Below are 24,014 nucleotides of genomic sequence, written 5' to 3' on the forward strand. Positions count from 1 at the left end.
TACACGAGGCGCACCTCTCGTGTAAGACACCCAAGAACCCTCCGCCTCTTGGCGTGCGGAGAAGCTCGCACAGCCCATACGGTCCGTCCCGCCATGATGGATTCAGCTTGGCGATCCTCGCATGGGTAGCGAGTTCAGGGTCGCCAGTTTTCTTGCTTGTAATAGGTTACAGCTTAGGGAGGCTGAGTGGTCATCTGGCTCAGTTTGAGTTGAGGTGCTTTCGTTTCGATCAAAACCACGCTTGATATGGAAAGCATATCTGCTGCCAAGAAACGGTATGTCAACGAGGCCATCCAACATGCCGACTAAGTTGTAATGAAACCGCCCATGTCTTGTTTCCTCACTTGTTGGTTCTGAAAAGCCGCCGAGTCCATCCTGTATGTCTTGCCAAGTCCATTCCATCCCCCGATAGGTCGAAACGGGGGAAGATATGTGCCACGTTGCCCACGAAAGGAGGCCACGCCAAGATATGTCATTACGAGATATCCAGCCGCAGAGGACTTGGCGCTGCAGAGACATTGGAGGCCTGCGAGGGGCCAGTTGAAGGCGATACGAGACCATATCACCAGACACTGCCTGTTTCAGACAGTGGCAAAGCCTTATATAAAGTCGTCATCTCTCCGCTTCTCCAGCTACTATCTTCCACACTTCCTACACCAGTCCCTCAACTCCAACTTACCCCTTACACCCAAACCCTAACACAACATGTCCGATACCCTCAAGAACGGCGAGTGGCTCAAGGTCGGCGAGAGCCTTTGGAGCCCTGATGGCTCCGTCGAACTGAAAATGCAAGAGGATGGTAAGCTGGCTATCTACTGGGAGGGGGAGTGCCGGTTTCAGACCACCGACGAGCAACGCGACGACATTGATGGAATTCGAATTCAGGAGGACGGGAACTTCGTTATTTAGTAGGTTTTATACCTTTGACTAGTTGCTATCGTCTGCGATAAGCTGACCGCGTCTTCCAGTGACAACGACGGCAATGCTGTCTGGGCCTCTGACACTGCTGAGCCCACGGGAGACAGCAGCGTCGAGGTTGTTGTCCAAGATGACGGAAATGTAGTCTTGTACAAGAAGACCGCCATCTGGTGTAGCGAGACTCACAAATAAGGGTGGTGCTGTTGAAGAACCAAGGTCGTGGTGGTGATATGGCAACCTCTCGGGGGACACGTGATGCTCCACTGACTTCACCCATCACACACTTCTGTCGGACATGCATCTTTTTACTTATTGTTTGGTTATGATTGAATGATAAAACGTGTTCTAAACGGTTGTTGCTTGCTTATGTGTGATTCATGTTTGTTTAGCCATTCGGCAGCTCATCTGCACCTGGTTGTGCAACGATTGTCAGACATGTCTGGCAACGATGACAGCCCAAGAGAAGCAGTACTTTAATGGTGGAATACAAAGTGTCCCATTTACCGTTAATTAACACTCATAATTCTATTCACTCACTACAACTGTCAAATTCATTCACGATATGCGGTTTCTATCCAATTCCCAAACCTCTACAACGCGGTGACAGGTGTATACGATCTTAACATATGCTTCGTGTTCGCTATAACCTCAATAAAATTACCTTGGTGCAAAGCCAACGTCATCTAAATGGTGCCTAATAACATGTTGATGCGGAAAGGATACGGTGCTATCAGTGGTTTCAGCTAGAACCAGGTTATTGGCCCACTCAAACCATCCAGCAGCCCGCACTAACAGCTGGAAATGGCCCATATAACTCAGGTTGGTCTTAATGCTGCACTATAAGGGCTAGTTGCAGAAGGTCATATGTCGTCTAGTTGACTGACCGAGACTCGCGAGGCTTGGTCTAATTCCCGGCAGCAAGACATCGTCCATATACAAGTAATACCAGATCATCTGATTTAAGTAGAACATTCCATTCATCGGGTGACAGTATCAACGGGAAATGTACCATTTCCCTCTTGCTGACGTTGATGCCGCCAAGGAAGCGAGTGGGTGGAACAAATGCAGCAGCAACCTTCGCCGCCATTGAAGGCCTGACACCGACTTTATGGCAAGATAGAGCATACTACAGTAGAGGCATATAAGCTTTCCTGATGTAGGCCTCCTCGGCACAGGCCAACTTGGAAGGGGATCGAAATTGGCAGCTCCTTGCAGTGGTCTCCGTGGCCCGTAGTAGGTTGGGCTCATGTAGTGTTCCCACGGTGACACTGGATTGCGAGACCTAGGGCATAGAGCTGTGGCGGTGCATGCAAATGCCATCGACAAACCTTCGGGTTGGCGGAGCCAGTAGTCCCTTACCCAAGTGACAATCTTCCGTAACTCATTCTGGATCTCACTGGGAATGAACTCCTTGTGATGGATAGTGATATCCCTGATACTCTAGAGTAGATCTGGCGCATCAAGAGAAAGCTGGTCGATGGTGCTACTGCCCAATGTTTCGAGACAGACGGGTATCCTGAACGCCCGAACCTTATTTGCTAACCAGGCAGGTCTTCCAGGGCGACGGTCTTCACTTGCTGAAGCCGCTGATGCTGATATCGATGGCGAGCCATTTGACGAGAAGTATAGAACGTTTTGTGTAGCTTCTTAGTGTTTAAAACTGGCGATATCACTGGCAGATCTGATTGGCAAGGTTAATATTGTATTACTTTGGTTGTTGGGATAACAATGTCGCGTAGCATCTTGAGCATAGGTAGTAGTGATATAGGGTAGTCGCATCGACATGTGCATTATACTCAAAAAGATGAATAGATATGGGCATTAGAGCAGAGACTAGCTTGAAGCAGAGAGACTGTTTACTTGAGTGCATGTTACGATGCTGAAAACCACTACTTGTAGCCAAGGTCAAGTTCCTTGGTGAATGAAAAGCCTTTTCAAATACAAAATCACTAGCCACTTCACCAAAACAAGCATGGTTGCCATTTCGCTACATGGATTTGGATGTAGGCATATTATCTAACTCTCTCCTTCTACAATTTATCCAAGGAGATGAGGTTTCTCTTGGTCAAGGGTAATGTTTAAGCAAGAGTAGTTTAAGCCCAGGGAGAGAAAGGGTCAAGTGAGGCTTGCGGATGTTGGCATCTAGGGATCTTTCCCCCCGTGATGCATCCACTTCAGACCTATTTTGGCATAAGGTTGACCCGATGTGACGGTGGAATACGGGTTGTTATTGACAGAAACGCCGACCCTGGCAGTCATCGTTACCGTTCCCTTGAGCTCGAGCCAAGACCTGTCAGAAGTAACGGTGTTGGTGGCGGGCTCGTAACGGAGCAAGGATCCTTCAGCCCGCACGTTTTGACATGGATTCGTCGGTGGAAGCACTCGATGCATTGCATCGATGACCCTGGGGTACTGGTCATGTTACTCAACTTGATGAAACGTTGACAGCAGTACCGTCAGTTATGATATGACCAGTAATTAAACAGTCACGAGCGCAAATGATGCCCTCATTAGGAAACGCGCGCAGAATCAAGCTTAGTTTAGGGCTTGCCAGTCAAGATCTGGCCGTACCAACACGCATCCGCAAACGGGATCCAGGGCGACGGGATCCAGGGGATCCATCAGGGGCCCAGAGGCCGTCTCATCTCCGTAGCGCGGAGTCAAAACAAAAATGGAAATATCTCACGCGACATCTTGAGAAAGAGATGAACGGCCCCCGCTCGTTCGATCTCGTCTGGTGACGGATCCTCGTAATAACGTGCTTCATTGATAGCCCTTCGCAATGAGGACCAAATATGGAGCCCGATGACACCGAGAATGATTCGATAGGCTTGCCCGTAGCGAAGATTCTCGGCTGTAAAAAATTTGTCTTCCCACTTGGTGCTGATGATTTCAAGCCACGCTCGTATAGCCAGGCGGTGGACTGATGGACCCCTGTCGATTCTTGGCCCACGCGAGACCAATGGAGGATGGACTGCGACATTGGGTTTGAAGGGAATGCTGAGGCGAGACATGGGGACTTCTCGTATACGGAGAACAGTCTTATGACATCTGCAGCCTTGAGGAGGACGTTTGCAGGGAATAGAAGTGGTTGATGCACCAGCGTTGGACATGGATCACGTTGACAGTTGTTATCAGTGGAAGGCCAGAAGTGATGATTCATTCATCGCGATCCATCGGAGATTCCATTCTGGGCGTCTAGTCTCTGGCCCGCTGAGGGGCTCATCCACCGACAAAAGACCCGTGCGAGATTGCATCAGGACGATCTGAGGGGATTCCACAGAGGCTTCTAGCGTGGCAATAGCGCCTGAGCAGGGCAGGCGAGGTGTCAGTGCAGCCTAGACGAGCGCAGCGTCTAACCCTTGCTGAAGGAAGCATTGATGGTTGCCAATTTACGAAGCCAAGACTTGAGCTAAAGCATTCTTATTTCTTGGCCCTGTGATATCGTCAAGAGCTTTCAATATCAAACAGGCCCCATTCATACCGTCAGCGGTAAATCGGCAGGGCCCGGGAATTGCCTTGTCGATCTGTGCTCCACACGCTGCCGTCTTACCCTTCGAGGGCCATGGTTGGCTGGCTCGTATCACCAAGAGACTGGTTTGCATTCGAACAATCATGTTGAAACAGAAACAAAGAGTGCAGCTTTTTCTGCTACTCTTCCAGATTAAGTCTATGCTGTCTATACCCTTCCGATGCGCCCTGACATAAATAATGATCCGTAATGAGGTCCCTCGCTTTGATGTCTATCCACCCTGCCGCAGAATCCTTGATGCCAAAGCTGAGCCAAATCTCGTCATCCAAAAATCCGTGGTTCCCTGGGAATTCGTCCGTTTGATTCGCAAAATACACCATGCTCCCTGTCCAGATGTACTGCCCGTCCGCTTCCCCGTGATACGAGAGCTTTCTGCTCACGCTCACCATGTTGTATGGTGGCGCAGCAGAGTACGCGGCAATCCGTCGATCGTACCATAGATAGCCTGCTTCCCATGTGTCGCGTCGACGTTGAACCATACCCAGCATGACCGTGTTCTGCTCATCCGGTTCGCAATCGCCTCTATTACAAAGCGTGAGGCTGAGCATGGGACTCGACTGGTGGACGTTCTTATCCGAGAGCATAACGTCATGCATACACGTCATCTTCTTGTCGCTGTGCCATGTGTCTTCAGACTTGACGCCAATTGGATACGGCGCCTCGACCGCCGAGACTTGGTCCTTCTCGGCCACCACCTCTTGGACCGGCTCGTCGTCTTCCGTCCAGCGGAATAATTGGCCTGGTTCCACCATGAAGAGGAGTTCGTCTTCGTTGCTGAAGGGGGATTGGGCGGGCGCCCAGTTCTTCTCGCGTTGGTATCGGGGGTGGGATTCTTGTCCTGATGGAGGCTGGCGACGAAGTCCAACTGGTGTCTTGAATTGGATTGGGGGCATCTTCTTGGCGTATTCTTCTCCCAAGACACGCTCAAGCTCTGGAAGTGCTGCCCGCACGTCGACGATGAATTGCCCTTGACAGAGCACCTCGTCGTCGACTTGATAGGTAAAGATGAGAAGAGGTTCGCCCTTTCTTGTCCAGAACAACTTCATATCTTCTGGACCGATATACTTGTCCATGTCGGGCTGATGCTGGCAATGGTGTTCTGGCCCGGCAAAGTCTTGTACAAGGAGCTTGGCCCATCTGTTGCTCGACTGTAATACCGGGCGTCCAAGTTTGGTGTATGTAAGGTTGGCAAAGGTGGCGACTTGACGAGCGAGTCTGTACTTGGTACCGTTGATAACCTTGTCGACGTGTAGTGTTCGCGCAATGACGAGGAAATCGTGAGCGCTGTTGCTCCCACGGGGAAGCTCGAGGAGGGTCGGGTTCATGATCTGGTAGCCCGTCTTCTTGACGTCGATCTTGTTGTAGAAGCCCATGCTATTCCGCAGACTCGTCAGTAGTCGATAGTCGTTTTCGTAGCCGGGTCGTTTGCGATAAGCGTTCAATTCATCCTCCTGATCCTCCTCCTTGTCATCGTCATGCCCCACGCCATGTCTAGCATCCGTGGATTGCGACTCATTCTCGTAGAAGAAGGGATGCTCTGGGGCCGGGGTGATAGAGAGCCCGTCACCATCAAACGTGACCCGAAATACAGTAAAGAGAATGAAGATGCACGTAGTAATCGCAGCCGCCGCGATTACTATGCGCGTCCGGCCATTGTAGGACCGCATAGTGTCACAACAAAGCCGTGATGGTCGAAAGAGTAAACAGCCATGGATATGACGAAGCGCCACAAGCACCAAGGCCCGAATACCATTTATATTCTCAGCAAGGACCCTTGTTCAAGCTTTTGCCAAGTTTCTTGGTCCTTGCATCATGCCACCATCCGATCTAGCCGGGGCCGTGGGGCCTCGTATAACAGTAAGCGAGGCTAATGGTGTTCGGCTTATGGGCCCGAGATTCTGGGGCGTTTTGGAAACGGGGGCGTAGAGTCTGAAACGGAGGTTGAACGGTGACGTCCGGGTTTGATCTGGGGGCGGCTATTTGAGAGGTTGTTGATGAGTGGTAAACGTCCATGGTATTGGTTATATCGTACTGAGGCTGATTCAGGAGCATGCCCATGGCAGGAGAACACCCTGTCACAAAAGGCGATGCTTAGGCCAGTCACAGATAGAGCGTGATTGGAGGCCTGAGATGCTTCTTGCTCCTCTGCTACCAAGCGACATGTTCAAGCACCTAGTCAATGATGGCTGACAGGACGCGTAAGGCTGCATACAAACAGTGACACTCCACTTGCCGTCTTTTCCATGAATGCCGACACCCCCAACTTCTTAGCGCGCGGCCACTGACTCTGACACTATCAACCAGTTGCCGCCTCGATGAAGTGGCTTCTCGAAACAGCCTGATTTTCGATGTGACACGCAAGAGCTAAGCTGATCTGGGAGCTAGCTTGACAGTGATCGTCAACCAAGCGAAGCCAACCATCATCGCCGGCAGTTGACCTCCAAAAGACGCTTCGGTTATCTCGGAACCATGTGAAACAGCGAATTTCTCCCACAGCCGCCTACAAGAAGCAACGACTGTCCCTGGACGCAGGCATTCTACTTCGTTTCCACCTATGGCGTTTAAACTATGTGGCCCTAGTTTTCAGATAAAGGGGCTGCATCTGCCCATCTGCTATGAGGATCAACGCAGTCCCATGGACTGTCCTCCTGAATTATGGATGTTAAACGATCGCATTACGCGTCTGATGTCTTAGGCGCCCAGTTCTCTTTTCCGCATCATTTTTTACTCCCCCTTCATTTCTACCGATATGATTCCTTCCCACGATGAGGTGCCGACTTGCCGACCTTGTCAAAGTTTGGCGGCGCGTTGCGGTGAAAACTCTTCCACGGCTATCGCGCATCTCACGCATCCGCTTGCTCTTGAGTTTGACTAAGCACCAAATTAGGGCGGCAAGGGCATCGAGATCTCCGAAGTGAATTCCAAATCACCAGGGCCTATCTCGGCCTCTCAATAGCAGTGCTATTTAGCAGAGGGCGATTGACTGCTAGTGCGCCAACCTTCTCATTGGAGCCCTATCATTTCCTGTCATTGAACTTTATCCTTGTATCACCCATAGCCTGGTCTCCGTGGTTGACATTTATGTCGTGGTTTCGGCAGACATATCAAGAACAAGAATCTGATTCTCGTTGCTAGTAAATGCAGGCTTGTGTGTTGATCGAGGGGAAATTGCTGAAAAACGTCACCTAGTGGCGCCTCCCATCAATATCTTTGCCCAGTATTGTTCTGTGTGTCTGGAATAGAGAAGAAGTAGGGTAGATATTTACCGCATAAACCTTGCGCAGGGGAGGTTACCTGACAGAGATTGTGCGCTTGCCGATCAAGAAAATTCAACTGCCGAGACCTACAATTCCGTGCATCGCTTTTGAACAACAAACAGTCTCAAGTGTCCATAGTAACGGGGTGAATTCCATCCGAATGTTTCACACCTTACCTCCCTTAGATATAAGCATAATGAATCACTGCCAACACCAATAACATTTAGTGAATGGCTGATCATCACCATCTTGGGTGCGGGGAATGGTAATTCTGTGTCGTACAAGAATGTTTCACACTCGGCACGGCATGTGTTGAGTCACGGCCATCACTCCTCCCTGAATGTTGAGCATATCAAGGGGTTTGGCAGGCCATGACTAGAAGTTGTCTAGTGAAGCAATTCAACTTTGGTTCTACATACGCGATAACGAACAATGGAAGCAAAACCAGAACATCCTGCGGCACTAGATATTATCGTGGTTGGTGCTGGCATCAGTGGGCTGGCTACCGCAATCTCGTGCTTATTGTCAGGCCATCGCGTCACAATATTCGAAGCTGCAAAAGAGCTTGGCGAGGTGAGATTTGAGAAACCCTCTCTAAGCTAAATCTTCCTATTATTGAACGCTGTTTAGGTCGGCGCAGGCCTGCAGATCACACCGAATGCCTCCTGGATACTCAAAGAATGGGGCGTCCCAGACAGTCTTTGGAAGCTGGCTGCAGAGCCTACATGTCTTTCCGTACACCGTTACTCCGATGGCAAAATCCTTGCCATGGAGAAAGACTTTGGTAAAAAGATAAGATCTAAATACCGAGCTCCCTTCGTCGCCTTACACCGGGCCGATCTCCACAAGGCCTTGTACGAGCGGTCACACCAGCTGGGGGTAGAGATACAGCTTGGGCAAAAGGTCGTGCAGATCGATTTTGAGCAGACCATGATCGTCACAGAGTCTGGTTTGACAGCCAAAGCCGACCTCGTCGTGGCTGCTGATGGTCTCTGGTCTCAGTGTCGACAGTGCTTCCTTGGTGTTAAAGAGCCCCCCCTGCCAACCGGCGATCTGGCGTATAGAATACTCTTGCACCTGGATGATATCGATGACCCCCAGCTCAGAGAATGGGTGAGTAAGCCTGCAGTTCATTTCTGGATCGGACCAGAAGCGCACGCCGTGGGCTATTCTCTTCGGGCAGGTAACATGTACAACATTGTCCTCTTGGTTCCCGACGACCTGCCTGAGGGAGTCAAACGGCAGACTGCATCTGTAGACGAAATGAGAGCCTTGTTTAAAGGGTGGGACCCTATTCTTGGAAGGTTCCTGGACATGGTGAAGAAGGTAGACAAGTGGAAGCTGATGCACCGTATGTTTCTCTTTCACCACTCATCACTGTAACCCTCTTTCTAATGGACTTTTAGGAAGCGAGCTCCAAAACTGGGTCAACGATGAGTCTAATCTCGTCTTTGTGCAAGTACCAGGCTGCATTAGAGCCCTTTGAAATGCTAACTCCTTGAAGGGGCGACTCGTGCCACCCAATGCTGCCCTATCTTGCACAGGGGGCCAATTCCGCTATTGAAGACGGCGCAGTTCTTGGACGCCTCCTCGGCAAGATCTACAGCAAAGAGCAACTTCCGAGCGCTCTGAAGATGTACGAAAGACTTCGGAAAAGTCGAGGGGAGGCCATTGTGAAGGAAGCTTTCAAACAGGTAGGCCCCCTTTATTTCCAGAACCATTTTGCATCTAACCAGTCGCAGCGTGACGTATTCCACATGAAAGATGGCCCTGAACAGCAAGCTCGTGATGAACTGTTTCTTTCACAACTGGGGAAGGAGATCCAGGCACCCTTCCCGAGTCGCTGGACTTGTCCCAACGTCCAGCGTTGGTTATATGGATACAACGTCAACAAGGAGCTGCAAGAAGCAACGAAGAGGGGGCTTTCTAAGCTTTAGCACCTTCCGCTCTCCTTCTGCGGCTCTGTCTATCTAGTGGCAACTGAGGAGAAGGTTGAGGTGAGACAGCCAGTCAAGGTCTCGGTTTGTATACGCTTAACATTAAGCCTATTAGGGAGCATGAAATATGACTTGACCTTATTTTTTTTTTCATGGAACTTCTGATTGGGCAAACTTCAAGGTTTCGGGGCATTGCGTTACGGACTTGAAACAGTGCTACCTCGTGCTCGCCTGAGAATCATCCTGCGCTTGGCTGACACTGGACGAGTGTCAGAATATCGAGCTAGCCAGCTGAATGATACACAGGGCCATGGCAAGGCGCTCGCCTCCATATTTTAGCGCTTTCTAAAGCGCCTTGCTCTTGAAAGATGGAGGTGTCTGGATCTGGGTCTTAGAATTGTCTCTTTTCTCATTCTCAAACGGGGATAATGACTGAAGTTTTGGAACTTCCAGACCCGTTTCACATCTCATACAGTCTATTGAGCGCGAAGATGAGACCTTAGCTTGCCTCAATATACTGATATTATGCCTGGTATTGCGCAGTCTGATATATAAGCTCTGCCATCTGCTTTCTCCAGGTCAGCCATCAGCTCACTAGCCATCTTTTCTTCAAGTGCAGGTCACATTCTTTTTTCATACTCACCGTAATTTTCACGAGCCCTGGCGGTTCAGTCGTCCTACTCAATCTCTACAGACTCCATCATCTCCTTCCAACCCAGTCAAAATGAAGTGGTCTGCTGTATTCGCTCTCGCCATCGCCACCCACAACTCCCTTGCGCGTAAGTCGCCAGAAAACCTGCCTCAAACTAACATGAACTGACTCTTGACTCCAGTTCCCCAAACGCGGTTTCGCGGGGCCAGCCCTAATAACGCAGACAGTACCAACAACAACGGCAACGTTGCCTCGTTCGAAGGCCAAGAATGTACCGATGGCACATTCAATGGAGTCTGCGATGATACCGGCCGATGCGGTTTAAACATCCCACCCAACGAATTTTCCAGACAGTTTGTGGCAGACCAGTGCGGCTTCGACAACTCTGAAGCCGAGGATGCGTTTAGGGATTTCTTTGGCGGGAACAACGGCAACGATGATAACAATGATGACGGAGGGAATGGAGATCCGGCTGACTTTGAGGGTCAAGCCTGTACTGATGGCACATTTGACGGTGTCTGTGATGATACCGGGCGATGTGGGTTGGAGCTTCCGCCGAATGAGTTGTCGAGGCAGTTTGTTGCTGGCCAGTGCGGCTCTTGAGACTCTTGCCATCCAGTAGGATAACTGAATCAAGACCCAGATGGAGCACTCTGTGCATTAGAGTTGCGTGATTCGTAAGCCCAATAACCTCATCACCCAACGGCCCCGTGGACGTACGTGATGTTGAGCTCATGTCACCACTCAGCTTGGGGAACCTAGCTGCCATGGCTTAACAACAGTGGCTAGTTGGCCCTTTTATGCGCCGAACACGACGAACACGTAGCGGCATGATTAGGTTACGGTGTTTTACAGTATTGGGTTTTAATGCCGTCATGTATTATTACCAGTGTCTTTTACTGTTGTGGCTGACGGTCTCTATAACACAAAAGACAGTCGAATCGACGATTGCACACAAGAGTAGGCGAAAAATCGGCTCCCTTTACCATCTTTGAAGATGGGACCCAAGTGAAGGCCACGGAAGAGGGGGGCTTTGTTGAGATCGAAGAAAGAGGTTTCAAGGTCAGTCCTAAAGGCATAGCCACAGCCTATGACTGACTCAATACCAGGATCCCATCGGACGTTGGCCCAAGGACCAGCAACTCCGCGACATCAGGTCGTACATGCAGCTCGCTTTTGAGGAAGATGCCGAGGGCAGGGTTCTGTTCATGGCCACTTCTTTGGGGTCGAGAAGGGAGGAGGTGACCCTGTTCCTCGCGCACTTCCGCCGGGAGATTCGAAATACGGATATTCACTCATGTTTCAAGCAGAAAGTAAGTAGTTTGGGGGAGGAGGCCCGTCGAGGTTTAAGGGGAAGCACTTGACGCAGAAACTGGCGTCTCTTTGTTGTCATGCTCTGGTTCAGTGTGCGACAGTGTGCCACACAGTAATTTACAGAAAGCAAAAAAGAAAATCGCGAAGAGAGCATCTTTGTCCCCTCGCTGCATAGTGCCCCCGAGGTCAAGCAGGCAAAAAGAAAAAAAAAAGTCAAAAAGAGTGGACAATGGTGGGATTAAACCACCTGCGTTGGACGAACAGGGAATCGAACCCTGGACCACTCCCAGAGGCGAGATCTTTGGAGGAACTTGCTAAGGGAGTATTATACCACTAAACCATTCGCCCGGAACGAGTTGTGATTGGATGAAATTCAGCCTTCCAAAACTGAATTACAAGGCTTTCATGGGGAGACAGGACTTGAACCCCTTGACCCCTACGAGCCTCTCTACCCTAAACATTTGAGACCATCATTCATGCCAAGATTTGCGATCATCGAAAAAGGACAAACCAGTTTGTTGAGTGGTTTATTATGCATGTATGCCTAGCCACAAGGAACTACGCTTCGAACGTAGATATTCGTTTCATTGCGGCTGCAAATCTACCTAACAAACAAATCCCGAGTCTCATCTTCATTCTTCGTCTAAAACGCCATCCCAACGCCATCCGTCTAGTTCTTCCAGTTGTTGCTGCTGCTGCTGCTGATGAAAAAGTTCTCCTGTCAATCAGAGAAATAATCGACCGGCGAGGAACATTCTTCTTTGACTGGCCATCCGGCATGATACTCTAACTGCACCTCGGGAGAAACCCGCTGCTGCAACTGACTTATCGCATCCTCTTTGCACCCCTGGTAAAGAGCAATATCCTGCTTTAACCTTTCCATCTGAGCCCCCAAATCACCGCACTCCTCGACAATCTTGCAGAGCTTCTTCTGGGCCTTCTGCACGGCCTCCTCTGCATCCTGGAATTCCAGGTCCGCCGCTTGCTTGGCCAATGTGGCGATGTCCCGTTGACGGTATATCTTGGCAAGAGAACCCTCGCAATCTGATTCGGCATCGACACTCCAGTCGATAAACATGCCGCCGCTGCGTAGACCCATGAGGTTTTGTTGTAGGGAGTGGAGTACTTCTTCTTGTTTTAGGGCCTGGATACGGTCGCTGGCTGTCCTTTGGAGTTCTTTGGCTGCGATGACACGGCATCTTTCTGCTTTCAGGGTCTTTGAAGCTTCCGCGCCTGCCTCGTGTTTGTTGATGCGTTCTTTGGAGTATTTGAACAAGAGGGCCAAGCATTGGTTGATGCTGGCCTGTAGGTTTTTCAAGACTTCTTCAGTCATCTTGGCTGGCGGTGTGGTCGGACGTAGCTGGATCATGGTTGCTTATGGTAGTGCTAGGGGTTATTTATACACAGAGCCTTGAGCTCTAATGGCGCGAGATGAGGCCCTGATAGACATCACTCATGGTGTCATCACGTTGTGAGGTTAATTCGGTTGGGGTTATACGTTGAGGCTGAAGGCATCACATGCAAGTTTGATCTGCAGTAGAAGTGACATGCTCGGGTACACCTTTTCGAGCTTGGTTGTGCTGTTTGTTGTGTGTTGTTTTGAGCACAGCAAACTGTGGTGCGCTGGGTGAATCTGCACTCGATGGTTTTCCCTTGCATCCCACCAAAGTTTTAATGCAACGTCTCGGTTCGAGATCTGCGCTCCAGATGATAGGAGAGACAAAAGAATTCCTGAATCTGGCTTGCTGAGTGTATAGTTAGAGGCGGAGTGACTCATGAGAGAGTCAGTTGCCTTGCGTTTGAGTTCGCAGAACCGCAACCTCGGGCGTTTTCATACTTAAGGGGATTTGCAGACCGGCTCGGTCCTTTATTCTCAACCTTCCAGGCAACCTACTCCGGGGAAAGATTTTGATGGTGAACCTCATTACGCCAAAATGGAAAAAGTTTAGGCGTTGCTAAAGCCAAAAAGGTGGTCTCCCGATGATAGCACCAGGTCACGTGGACACCCTGACGGGACCTGACAACATCAAAAAGAGAAAGCCTCGCAAACGCTCGCAATCGAAATATAGGAACAGCCCGATGCGGGGGTCGAACCCGCAACCTTGAGATCGCGTACGCGATACCATTAGATGGCATTTCTAAGAGTCTCACGCTCTACCGATTGAGCTAACCGGGCGTGGCTCGAATTGATGGGACCGCAGTGCGCAAACTGGAGTTCTGTGGACGTGGACCCATTTTGCCGGGGCTTCGGGAGGATCCACATAGGGCATATGAGGATGGGACTAGGGTTGTTGAGTGAGAGTAAATGTTTGAAATGTTTCATTCAGGACTTGGAAGCTTAGTTGGACGAATTTTGATCTCTAACTCAGTCATGCGTCGCTGTGTCATGGAAGCTTCTGGAATGCTCTGGGAGAATTCTAAATGGAGGGAAACTCCGACTGCTCGCTTGACTATAATGCTCAGGATCAGCAGTTATGGGTTGCTAAAACGAAGAGAACAAGTTCTAGAAGGTAAGAAAGGGTTTAAGCAGCATCCATGGGATATGTCACATTACACTATAATCAGATCAACATCCGCAGACCGACTCTACTTCATTATTTGTGGCCTATCATGGAATGGCAGTTCCTTGTCGATTTTTAAGCCCGCGACGACGTGATGGGTCTTCAACTTCAACACCTTTGCCACACCAAATCATTACCCTCAAGAACACTCTCCTCGTGAATCTCCCTGTCATTGGGAAGCCGATAGCGGATAACACAAGTCTTGCGGACTTCTTCCCGAGGATCATTCTCGTCTCCTCCAACGACGGTTTGATTCGAAATGTTGACCCTGGGCATCTCGACACTGGCTTTCAGCAAGTCGAGGTACTGGCGTTGGGTAAGAATCTTCTTTCCGCCATATTCGAGGTGAAGGATGTCGTGCTCGAAGTGAAGAACTGATAATTCCCTTGCCCAACGACCCTTGATTATGTCGTTCTGGGAGTACAACACAGCACAGGACTTGGGCATACCATGCCAGGTATCGATAAAGTTTTGGTTGTTCACTGCAAGACTCTCCCCTTGGTTGATAGCGGCCTGCACTCTAGCTTGAACAGCCGGATTTGTGACAACGGTGCCTCCATAAACGACGACAGGCTGTTTCTCTTGTCTGTTGTCCCGATAGAGTCGATATATGGTAGAAGCGAGACAAAAAGTGAGAAGATCAACGTTCTCGATCTTATCCATCTCTATCAGGGACTTGGTGAGTTCATAGCTGGCCAGATGTTGTAGTAGCCACGGGAAGCGCTTATGTTGCACTGCCTCGGCAAGCTTGAGCACAGTGAACCTGTTGTTGCTTGGAAGTAAAAGCGAAAAGATTGCCTCCTTTGCACCCTGAGTATGTGTGACAGACTCTTGGTTGAAAGAGAGGGAAGTCCTGGGCCAGAATCCATGCTCAAAAGCCACATCGGCGGAAATCTTTTCGAGGTCCTCAATTACGACGATCACAGCAGCCTGGCCATTTCCGACGAATTCGTTGAGTGTGTAATCCTGTAGGGCCTTTTTCTTGCCCCCTGAAGCCTTTCTAACTGTGAATAGGTGGCTCAGTTGACCCAGCGACGTCATCAAACTGGCTACATGGTCCGGTGTCAAGGAATCCTCGGTAGCCCAGAGCCTCGAGTGTCGGAGAACAACGACGTGTGAGATTTTGAGAATGACTAGCTCGGCATGATCGCGTGTGTACTCATTGACCTGTTCAACAAGTTCATCGATAGAAGCACCGCTGCCGCCCTGCCAGCCAACTCCAAACTTTTGACCCTCAGGTGTGTAATGACCACAGTACCATCCCGTTTGGGTGCCGCTGAGGGAGTTGTGGAGAGAATCTGGCAAGAGGGCATATGTTGCTCGGATGTCCAGATGCCTGACGCCAAGATGAAGCTGGTCTGAGATAGATTTTGTCTGCGTCAAGACGACGTTTTTGCCGCCACCAGCCGTGCCGAATCTGAGGTGATATGTGCCAGCATCGTGGGCGGATGGAAGGCAGATTTGGGAGAGTGTGCGATGTCCAATGAGATTACGATGCTTTTGCATCCAACCAGGAGAAGACATGGTGGCAGGGCAGTGGAGTGGTGTGAGATTGTGCCAGACTGGAAGGACGAGTTGTTAACCAGGGACACGTGATGCTAAGAGCAAGAAAAGCCTGCGTGTCGGAGACCAATGATGTCCATCATCTTGTAGAACGGAGAAGTCAGGACAGGATCAAGTCTGGAAACACATAGAATAGTGGGCTGAGATGCATGCCCCTATTCCTTGTTGTCAGCTGATCTCGGTTGCTCAGTGACCATTGAGGCCTCTCTTGTCTGATCATTATGTACCCAGTCCGGCCTTATACTTAAGCCACAGAGCCAGTTGATGACAACAACGACCAATAAACAACGACCACGTGATACATGCATTCAAATAAGAATCTTGCTTTTCTCATACCCCGCTTCTTCTTGTACCCAAACAGTCACCCTTTTACTCTCATCCCATAACCATCAAGCACCACAAACACGGGAAAATGAATGCTCACACAAGCAACAGCACTAAGAGAATGGAAGCTCGACTAAGAACGGCCTATGCCCAGTGGTGGGACCATGAACAAATACATGTCTTGTCTCCATGGTGTGAACACCTACATCGCCACGGCTTCAATGGCGACTACACACAGCAACGGCGCGTTGCTCATTGTGGCCCGTTTCGCCCCGGAAAATACTGTGATATGAGCTACAGCATCGAGTTTCCGATCGGATCGAGCTCAGAAGAGGCGTGCTACGAGATTGATAAAGAAAACTTTCGATTTGTGGCAGGGGGGGCTCTATTACCTGACCGAGGCACCCCCGACGGAGAAGCTGATGAATTGAGAGCAAGATTCAGGGGCCCAATATCCTTGAAGAGGATATGGACAGAGGAAGTCGAAGGCGTACTGAGTAACATGGTTCAGGAAAACTTGCCGGCTGTTCAACAATTCCTCGAGACTTCGCCTGATGCCGACCTTTTTCTTCATGAAGTGCAACAAGTGAGGTTATTATCCTCCGCGACTCTGATGGGGAGAGCGACGAAGACATCCCAGAACTGGACAGTCTCAAGACGGATGGTGTCACTGCCTTGCATCTGGCTTCTACTGAGGACTTCCCGGATATGGTCAAGCTCCTGCTCTCCAAGGATGTTGATGTAAATGCTGTCGACATTGACGGCCGCACACCTCTAATGAAGGCAGCGTTATGGGGCCGTTGGGAGAATGTCGACGCTCTCTTGAAGCACGGTACTGATAAGTCCCTGCAATCAGTTGAGGGCAACTTCCCCCAACGGGCGGCTGATCACGCAAAGCCATGGCCAGAGAATGAGCGGCGCAGAAAGCATCCTTTCTATACAGAAGATGGCCCCGCGAGAAACATGGATCGCAAATACGTTATGTTCCTTCTTGGTGAGGACAGAAAGAAACCTGCTATTCCTCGCCTGGACGGATTCACATTCCATCAAACCACTGGGTTCAACACTTCAATGTCTCTCACAACTCAATATAGCCTCCCAAGGAGTCAAAAGACAATCGCTCAATTGATTCACAGTGATGGGCTACCAGAAATTGTAGTAATGAGCGGCTGGTCACATGGATAAAGCGACACCATCGACGTTGCAGGGTTTGACGGGATGCAGAAGGTACTGAAAATCTGTGAATACATTGGATTCCTGTTGAAGCCTAGTCGGTTCGACGGCGGGATACCAGGGCAGTTTAATGCCTGCCACGCTGAGAAGCAGCTGGCTGCCTACTTTATCCACAAGCACTTAATCTTGTCGAGCGAGATTCAGAAGCCAGGGGACCCGGTGGATGATATTCTCCTTTCGAGACTGACTTTGGAGGATTTGCTAAGTACTGAGGAGTGTGAGCGACGGCAAAGGGAGCAGGAGTGGAAAGACAAAGCTATGGATTATGCTACGAAACTACAGGCACTGCAAAGAATCTGGCCTAAAGTCGCGCTGAAGGATTCTCTGATCTTGGTCAGCCGCGAGCCCTGCCATGACTGTCAGAACTTTATTGAAAGGGTGAATGAGGCGCTGCGCTTGAACATCAAACTATTACACTTGATGAACACGATTTGACCTGTTTTATTGATGTCAGACAGACCTAGTCCTCTATTTCAGTATCCGTCTCATATATTAGTCGACGGTTCTCCCAAGTCCTTTATGAATCTCCAGTCAATTTTACATGATGCCGCTTACACTTCAACCTCACATGTTTTGATGCCATATTTCTTACTATTCTCACTCTCTATCCCTTGATTCCCTATTCTCTTCCTTTTTCGCCTTCCATATGGCAAGATTACCGAGTCGCACAAGCTCCGCCACGAAGTTATTCATCTCCTGTAAATACTCAATGTCATCCGTGGTCAGACTTTGCACAGAGGTAGTCTGGAATATTGAGATGGCCGATGCCAAGATACCCAGATCTACCTGTCCGCGAGGATCAAGGGGTGGATTAGGATGTTCATGAACAAAGACATGGCCGCAACAGGAGGATAGAAGGCGACGCGCCTGTAGTTGGTGTTAGCGTGTCCGGGCCTTGCACGGGAGAGAACGATCAATGGTCAGCCATACCAGAACGCCTCTTCTTCTAGGAGGTTTATATGTCCCTTGAGCAGTGTCAATGTCGAACGACTGGCTTCCAAAGATAGATCACTACTGGAGTGGAAGACACTATGAAGATCATCAGGAAGATTTAGGGCTTCAGCATAAGCAGCACCGCATCGCCTGACAGCTGTATGAATGGCCGTTACCAAATAGTGGTATTCGAGCTGTAAATGCAAACATCTGATGCGTTGCAAAGAATTCATCTCTGAATCGAATAACGGTCCTCCAGGTGTGATAGAGAGCTTGGGCCGATATTTGACCGGAATGCACGATCGCCAACTTTCAAGGTCAATATCGAGATGGCGGATGTGAAGGAGAATCTGAGTATCATCCATGGTGAATGATTTGGGCGAGTAAAGCAGGCGGCATGCTTTCTCCTTGACGTGACTTAAACCAAGGTCTCCTGGGAGGTAAGGCACTAGTCGCCCAAAGGTGCTGGTGTCTTGATCTGAGGGAATTTGACAATCATATCGGTTGGCGTATCCTTCAGGGACAGCCAAGTCACAGTAGTCTTCGGTGAGCAAAGGAGGCTGCCCGGACCGAAGTGATATGTCCTTGTCAAAGATATACGACATCCAAAAGAGTGTTCTGATATGCCGGAGCTTTTGTTCGGAAGCTACGCTCGAAGAATCGCATGTCGCCCGCTGATTCAAATGCCCACCGAGGCTGCAGACCATGTGACAAGCAATTGAGTGGAGTGTGGAAGCATCTTCCCACTCTCCCACTGATATTTTACAAATTTGCTGTAAACGATAAGCCATCTGCCAGAGACTTGGTCGACCTTGGGAATGCTTACCAACATGAGGGTTGCCTGGAGACTCTCAATGCATGTCTCCCAAGAGACAAAAGCCAAAAGAGACTTCGCTTGGTCCACGTACAAGTCGCCCTGGGGTTGTTTTGAAGCATCCTTGGGCCTCACCGTCTGCGTTATCATGCAAAGGGCCGCCAGGATGCAGGCCTTGGCTGACACTTGAGAGCGCGTGAGGGATGAGTCGATATGATCTTGATAGGCCACCTCTAGCGTCTCTTGAACAAGAGCTCGATCAAGAACGGGGTAGAAGAGGCTAAATGATGATCCGAAGAAGGCATCGAGGCAGCTCTCAGCATAATGCCGGTCGGGCAGCTTGTGAAGCTCGTTGTATGAGAGATTGGTTAATGGGAGAGCAGGAAAGCCGCGTTTTGAACCAAACATATGAAACCGTTCAAATTGAGCGTCTTGTCCAGTTTTCAATCGAATCCAATCCCGACCCCTCTCGGATAGAATGGGTATACCCTTGTGATACCAATTCTGTCCCAGGTATCGTGCAACATCACCAATGTCCCTGGTCTGGGGCTTGAAAGTTGTAGGTGTCTCCGAAGGAGAGGTAACAGAAGATGGGAGAGTTTGGCTAGTTTGCCCACCAAGGCTGGATGGTGTTATTCCTTGGGTTGAGGCATGTTGTATTGCCCCAGGTGTCGTCGATGGCATGGAACAAGGAGAGGTCTGATCCGACAACTGCCCCTGAGATTGGATTTGAGATAGAGCACTCTCAAGATCTACAACACGTCGAAGAAGCTCTTGTACATCGCCGGCTATGGCTTGTCTGAATGTCATGGCACATGTCAGTAACCATGGAGGCATCGTAAGTCAAATAGCTTACACATTGTTGGACTTTTTTTGTGTCTCTCTATCAAAAGTACAAGAAAGGCCATGGTGATTGCACCATTCGCAAGGGTCATCAGTGTTATCTATCACGCATTGGATCTTGATAGTCAGTGTTAGCAAATATTTGGCTTGCGTCTTTGCGGGAGTTCCAAGTGTACCTTTCTCTTGTAGCAAACATCGCAGGCTCGTTTGGGACGCATCAAGAACAGGAATAGAAGCAACTGAATAGGCTTATACGCTAACTTTGATAGTTAGAAAAGCTCGAGGCGTGCCAATTGTTACCACGCAAGTTATGGAAAAGGCCCATCGGAGCACCGGACTCCGTGGCGGTTTTAACATGTGGCACTCTGGTGGAGCACAGCAGCTTGGTCTAGCCAAGCCAGGTCAAGTGTAAAGGCCTCGGAGGCCCGGAGTCCGCTTACATAAGGCCGGTCCAGGGTAAAAGCAGTTGTTGCTTTTGACGGAGACGAGTTGCAGGGTCTTGTGGTTGTCCGCATGTGACGGAAGAAGCCGGATCGAAAGGGGCTGTTCTCTTTTTCCTTGTCCCCAGGAAACAACAATTACTTGACAATTTTGACAGAACAAGACCAAATCCCCATGTTACTCCGAAAAATGCAGCGACCAAACATCCCCAAGTCTTTGGTTATCTTCTCCGAGACCTCCATGAACGACAACGGTTTCCTTTCCAGCCCCATTCTTGGCCACGTCAGCATCAAACCACCCCCTCGGAGCGGGACCTTCAGTTGTTGAATCTAGCTTATGCCAGAGGTTCTGCTCAATCTCATAGGCCCATCCATCAGAAAACATGTTACCCGCACCAGCGTGCCCAAGGGGGCTAGGATTTCCTTCGCCAAACGCTGTGACCAAGTAGGGCTTGCCCTGGACTGTAACGGGCAACAAAGTCGAGACGCTTCGGGGTTCTGGGCCTCTGATGCCATCTGCTTTGTAGTAAATGGTTTTCCAGGTAGACGTCTCGATGTTGAAGACGTCGAGGGAGCCACCTTGTTCCTTCTTGCCATCAAAGCCATTCATACGGTAGAGCTTCCCGTCAGAGAATGTGATTGAAGACCCGCCTCGGGCTGGACCGGGGGCTTGAGACAACTCTGTCCAGGTGCTGTCGATGATGTCAAAAACCCACAGGTCACGGAGCCTTCCCTCTTGGGGACAACCTGAGTGAACATAGACCTTTCTGACACCATCGGAGGTGATGCAATGGTAGCTCCTCCCAGCTGGGAATGAAGCAGAAGCATCCGAGGGCTGCACTAGAGTCCACAGAGATTTTGATACCTCGTAGCGCCAGAGACCACCATTTTCCTCGATAGGCTCCATCTCCAAGCCCCCACGTCCTGAGAAAAGGTAGATGTCCCCATTGATGGCTGTGCTAGGGCTGCCAACTCGAGGTGGGGGACTATCCTTCTTGGGAGGGAGTGTCTGAACACCGTATTCTTTTACGGATTCAACGATTAGCTCATGAATGGTAGGTCCTCGGTGTTTCGCCTACCCAGCTCCCCTCCGACCTTGACGACGTCGATTTTGTTGTCCACGGGCTGCCGAGGCACAAGCTCCCCGCCAAAGATGTACATCTTCTCCCCAACCACTGAAACGGCCTGAGATGATCGGTAGAGTCGCACACTGGAAGCTATGCGGGTCCAGGTGACCGAAGGGAGCTTGGAGAGACTCGCCATGGCCCGAGATGTTGGTCTATTCGGGAAAACCTGCCGCAAGAAAGAACAATGTGGGAAGCTTATCAGCAGTACGTGATACAAGAGAAAGAGAAAAACTGCTGGAACTGCTGTATTACACTGATAAGCCGGGGAGGAGAAGCCTTTTATTCTTCTTCATGGGGGCTGCTCTCAAACTCATTCGTTCACAGACCCAGTAAATGTCCCACCCACTGAGGGCGGATACAACGTGACACAGCACATCGGAGAACCTGAATCCGCTTACATAACGGAGGCTATGGATATAACTGGTATGAAGCCTCGAGTATCCATGTTCATCGGTGCAGCTGCGGCTGCAGGAAGGCCCAATTAAAATCTGCTCATATTCGGCCCCCGAGTGATGAGAGAGCACATTGTGTGGCTATTGATGCGACGTGATGGGACATAGGTAGGCATTCGGAGGAATATCGGTGGGGAGAAAGCGGGGAAGGCTCAATATTAAAAAGCTCAGTGGGCTTTGGGAGGTATGTTTGCTTATTGCTTCTACGCTGTCACGTTCATGGTTAGGCATGCATTATTGGCCATAGTGTCTTTACCGCTATACCGCGCGAATGGCTCGTCCTCACAAATCGTGGAAATATGTATGAGTAGTGTATTAAACGTGGCACTCGGCATAGCTGTTTAGCCTGACAAAGAGGCTGAATGCATGTCGCTGGATTGGGCGTGGACTTTGAAGGCGTGATCCACCCCTGTTGCTCTACTCATATTGCCTCATAAGCTTGTTCCCTTCAACCTTTTCAGCAAAGTCTGGGATATGTGTTGTATGACACCAAGGTTTCATAGTCTCTTCTTTGCGAATAGTCTCGGCGAAGCATCCCAGCCAGCCGTCACGGGGAAACGCCTTGTTGACCTCCTCCCTGGTTTTCTCGTGGATGATCTGATCAAAGTCCTTGACCGAAGGATGATCGCCCACGTTGTCGTAGATAGTAGACAGCTGAATCAACTGCCCCAGGAAAGTAATGTTGCCTTCTGTACCAAGGTCCTGATGACGAATGATGGTTTCGCAGACGGCCTCGGCCTGGTCCTTGGTCGAACCGTACTCCCCCAGAAGGTTGAGAGCTTGAAAGCCACCTTGAAACTCGAACGAGAGACGGGTAGAATTCATGTTGTGTTCGGTTGTGCCAATGTCGTGCAACAGACAAGCCAATGCAAGAGTCGAGGGTGAAAGTGTGGCTGCGTGTTCAGGGAACTGTTGTCGGAGAATAACGGTCGCTTTGGGCATCGGAGGGAAGCCAAATTAGCCAAGAAAGGACTATTACACTGTATGGACATGGCTTACACCAATAGTAGACCCTCATTGAGTGATTGTAAGTCTGCTTCAGGAGGTGTGTCTCGGCATGTTCCTGAGTCTTGAGGACGATGGGGTCCTGCGAGGGGAACTTGATGGTCTCGAGATTGATGTAATGGGGCGTATTGAGGTAGGGCCCAGTGTGGAAGATCCTGCCGGCGTCAGTAGGGACGGCTGTCCATCCGTTCTGGGCGATATCTGAAGAGTTCATTTCGAAAGTGATGGGATCTTGAAAAACAGTGTGTTGATGACGTATACGACAGAAAACTTGAGCCATTGAGTTGGGCTGTTTTCTAGGGGGAGATGAAACACAATTTATACCTCGATAACGATTAGCAATCAAAGATTTTCTTTGAACGGAGCCGCAGTCATTAATAATTCATGGAACTTTTGTGCTTATGAGTCTCAACCTGAGGCCGTCGTTTGAGGGGTAAATGTGGGCGACTATCAACCTCAGGCCGTCGTTTTTAGAGTTGTTGACATTGGGGTCGGACCAAGGTCCTAGAGCCATCATATATCAATGTCAACTCTCCATAGGTATCGTGTTATAGATAGATTTGGCTGGAGATTACGCCACGATATTGTCGCAACTCACGCATCAAACCACTGCGGCCTCGACAGCGATATCCAAGTTGTAATGTAATTAGTTACACTACCAATGCCAGTGCCATCGTAGGACAGGTCATTCGGGGATACCGGAAGATGGTACGTACAGGCGTCACGGTGCCATGTGGTGAAAGTCTGATAGTACATGATTGACCCCATTGCATAATACGTGTATCCAAGGGCAGGTCGGCAGTGGTTTGATACGTCACAAAGCTGGCCTTAATCTCGACACGGATCATGTACCTTGTGAACTAAGCACCGGGCCCCAACCCCAATACCGGTGTTGGGATACAAACAGAATACTGAAACCTCTAACGGGTAGATACCGAAATATTTCATAACTTAATAAGAAGACAGTAAACGGGTGATGGACTGAGCCAAATGTACAGGATATCAGACCAACCCTGGGCTGCTAGAACGGGTGAAAGAGTGGCGATATCGTCTTTAAAGGAGCAAAACTTGGGGCCTTTATGGTGAGTGCGAAACGAGGGTTCTTTCAA

The 24,014-nt window shown here is 49.8% G+C and overlaps 10 protein-coding genes across 10 annotated transcripts; 4 read left to right on the forward strand and 6 right to left on the reverse strand.

Moving 5' to 3' along the window:
- Window positions 1–705: 705 nt before the first annotated feature.
- MRS44_015125 (uncharacterized protein) lies at window positions 706–1,110 on the forward strand (the record flags this gene model as incomplete). The annotated part of the gene is made up of 2 exons (XM_046277561.2): window positions 706–908; window positions 969–1,110. The coding sequence occupies 2 exons, from the start codon at window positions 706–708 to the stop codon at window positions 1,108–1,110; spliced, it is 345 nt and encodes a 114-aa protein (XP_046126066.1).
- Window positions 1,111–4,569: 3,459 nt separating this feature from the next.
- Window positions 4,570–6,117, reverse strand: MRS44_015126 (uncharacterized protein; the record flags this gene model as incomplete). Its single annotated transcript, XM_046277562.2, has 1 exon — window positions 4,570–6,117. The coding sequence occupies one exon, from the start codon at window positions 6,115–6,117 to the stop codon at window positions 4,570–4,572; it is 1,548 nt and encodes a 515-aa protein (XP_046126067.1).
- A 2,022-nt stretch (window positions 6,118–8,139) lies between these two features.
- Window positions 8,140–9,644, forward strand: MRS44_015127 (uncharacterized protein; the record flags this gene model as incomplete). The annotated part of the gene is made up of 5 exons (XM_065619080.1): window positions 8,140–8,280; window positions 8,338–9,058; window positions 9,114–9,166; window positions 9,252–9,401; window positions 9,450–9,644. 5 exons carry the CDS (start codon window positions 8,140–8,142, stop codon window positions 9,642–9,644), a joined length of 1,260 nt encoding a protein of 419 aa, XP_065475152.1.
- A 724-nt stretch (window positions 9,645–10,368) lies between these two features.
- Window positions 10,369–11,928, forward strand: MRS44_015128 (uncharacterized protein; the record flags this gene model as incomplete). The annotated part of the gene is made up of 5 exons (XM_046281645.1): window positions 10,369–10,423; window positions 10,478–10,834; window positions 11,261–11,358; window positions 11,406–11,609; window positions 11,875–11,928. 5 exons carry the CDS (start codon window positions 10,369–10,371, stop codon window positions 11,926–11,928), a joined length of 768 nt encoding a protein of 255 aa, XP_046126069.1.
- A 403-nt stretch (window positions 11,929–12,331) lies between these two features.
- Window positions 12,332–12,979, reverse strand: MRS44_015129 (uncharacterized protein; the record flags this gene model as incomplete). The annotated part of the gene is made up of 1 exon (XM_046274227.1): window positions 12,332–12,979. The coding sequence occupies one exon, from the start codon at window positions 12,977–12,979 to the stop codon at window positions 12,332–12,334; it is 648 nt and encodes a 215-aa protein (XP_046126070.1).
- A 1,300-nt stretch (window positions 12,980–14,279) lies between these two features.
- Window positions 14,280–15,695, reverse strand: MRS44_015130 (uncharacterized protein; the record flags this gene model as incomplete). Its single annotated transcript, XM_046277563.2, has 1 exon — window positions 14,280–15,695. One exon carries the CDS (start codon window positions 15,693–15,695, stop codon window positions 14,280–14,282), a length of 1,416 nt encoding a protein of 471 aa, XP_046126071.1.
- Window positions 15,696–16,179: 484 nt separating this feature from the next.
- MRS44_015131 (uncharacterized protein) lies at window positions 16,180–17,726 on the forward strand (the record flags this gene model as incomplete). The annotated part of the gene is made up of 3 exons (XM_046279711.2): window positions 16,180–16,644; window positions 16,716–17,216; window positions 17,325–17,726. The coding sequence occupies 3 exons, from the start codon at window positions 16,180–16,182 to the stop codon at window positions 17,724–17,726; spliced, it is 1,368 nt and encodes a 455-aa protein (XP_046126072.2).
- A 162-nt stretch (window positions 17,727–17,888) lies between these two features.
- On the reverse strand, window positions 17,889–19,875 carry MRS44_015132 (uncharacterized protein; the record flags this gene model as incomplete). Its single annotated transcript, XM_065619081.1, has 4 exons — window positions 17,889–18,018; window positions 18,078–18,158; window positions 18,222–18,997; window positions 19,051–19,875. The coding sequence occupies 4 exons, from the start codon at window positions 19,873–19,875 to the stop codon at window positions 17,889–17,891; spliced, it is 1,812 nt and encodes a 603-aa protein (XP_065475153.1).
- A 624-nt stretch (window positions 19,876–20,499) lies between these two features.
- On the reverse strand, window positions 20,500–21,584 carry MRS44_015133 (uncharacterized protein; the record flags this gene model as incomplete). The annotated part of the gene is made up of 2 exons (XM_046277564.2): window positions 20,500–21,344; window positions 21,401–21,584. The coding sequence occupies 2 exons, from the start codon at window positions 21,582–21,584 to the stop codon at window positions 20,500–20,502; spliced, it is 1,029 nt and encodes a 342-aa protein (XP_046126074.1).
- A 733-nt stretch (window positions 21,585–22,317) lies between these two features.
- MRS44_015134 (uncharacterized protein) lies at window positions 22,318–23,119 on the reverse strand (the record flags this gene model as incomplete). The annotated part of the gene is made up of 2 exons (XM_046271591.1): window positions 22,318–22,832; window positions 22,900–23,119. The coding sequence occupies 2 exons, from the start codon at window positions 23,117–23,119 to the stop codon at window positions 22,318–22,320; spliced, it is 735 nt and encodes a 244-aa protein (XP_046126075.1).
- Between the last annotated feature and the right edge of the window lie 895 nt (window positions 23,120–24,014).

The sequence above is a fragment of the Fusarium solani genome (genome assembly GCF_023522795.1).
Source record: "Fusarium solani strain SB1 chromosome Unknown bctg00000011, whole genome shotgun sequence".
Taxonomy (NCBI): Eukaryota; Fungi; Ascomycota; class Sordariomycetes; order Hypocreales; family Nectriaceae; genus Fusarium; species Fusarium solani.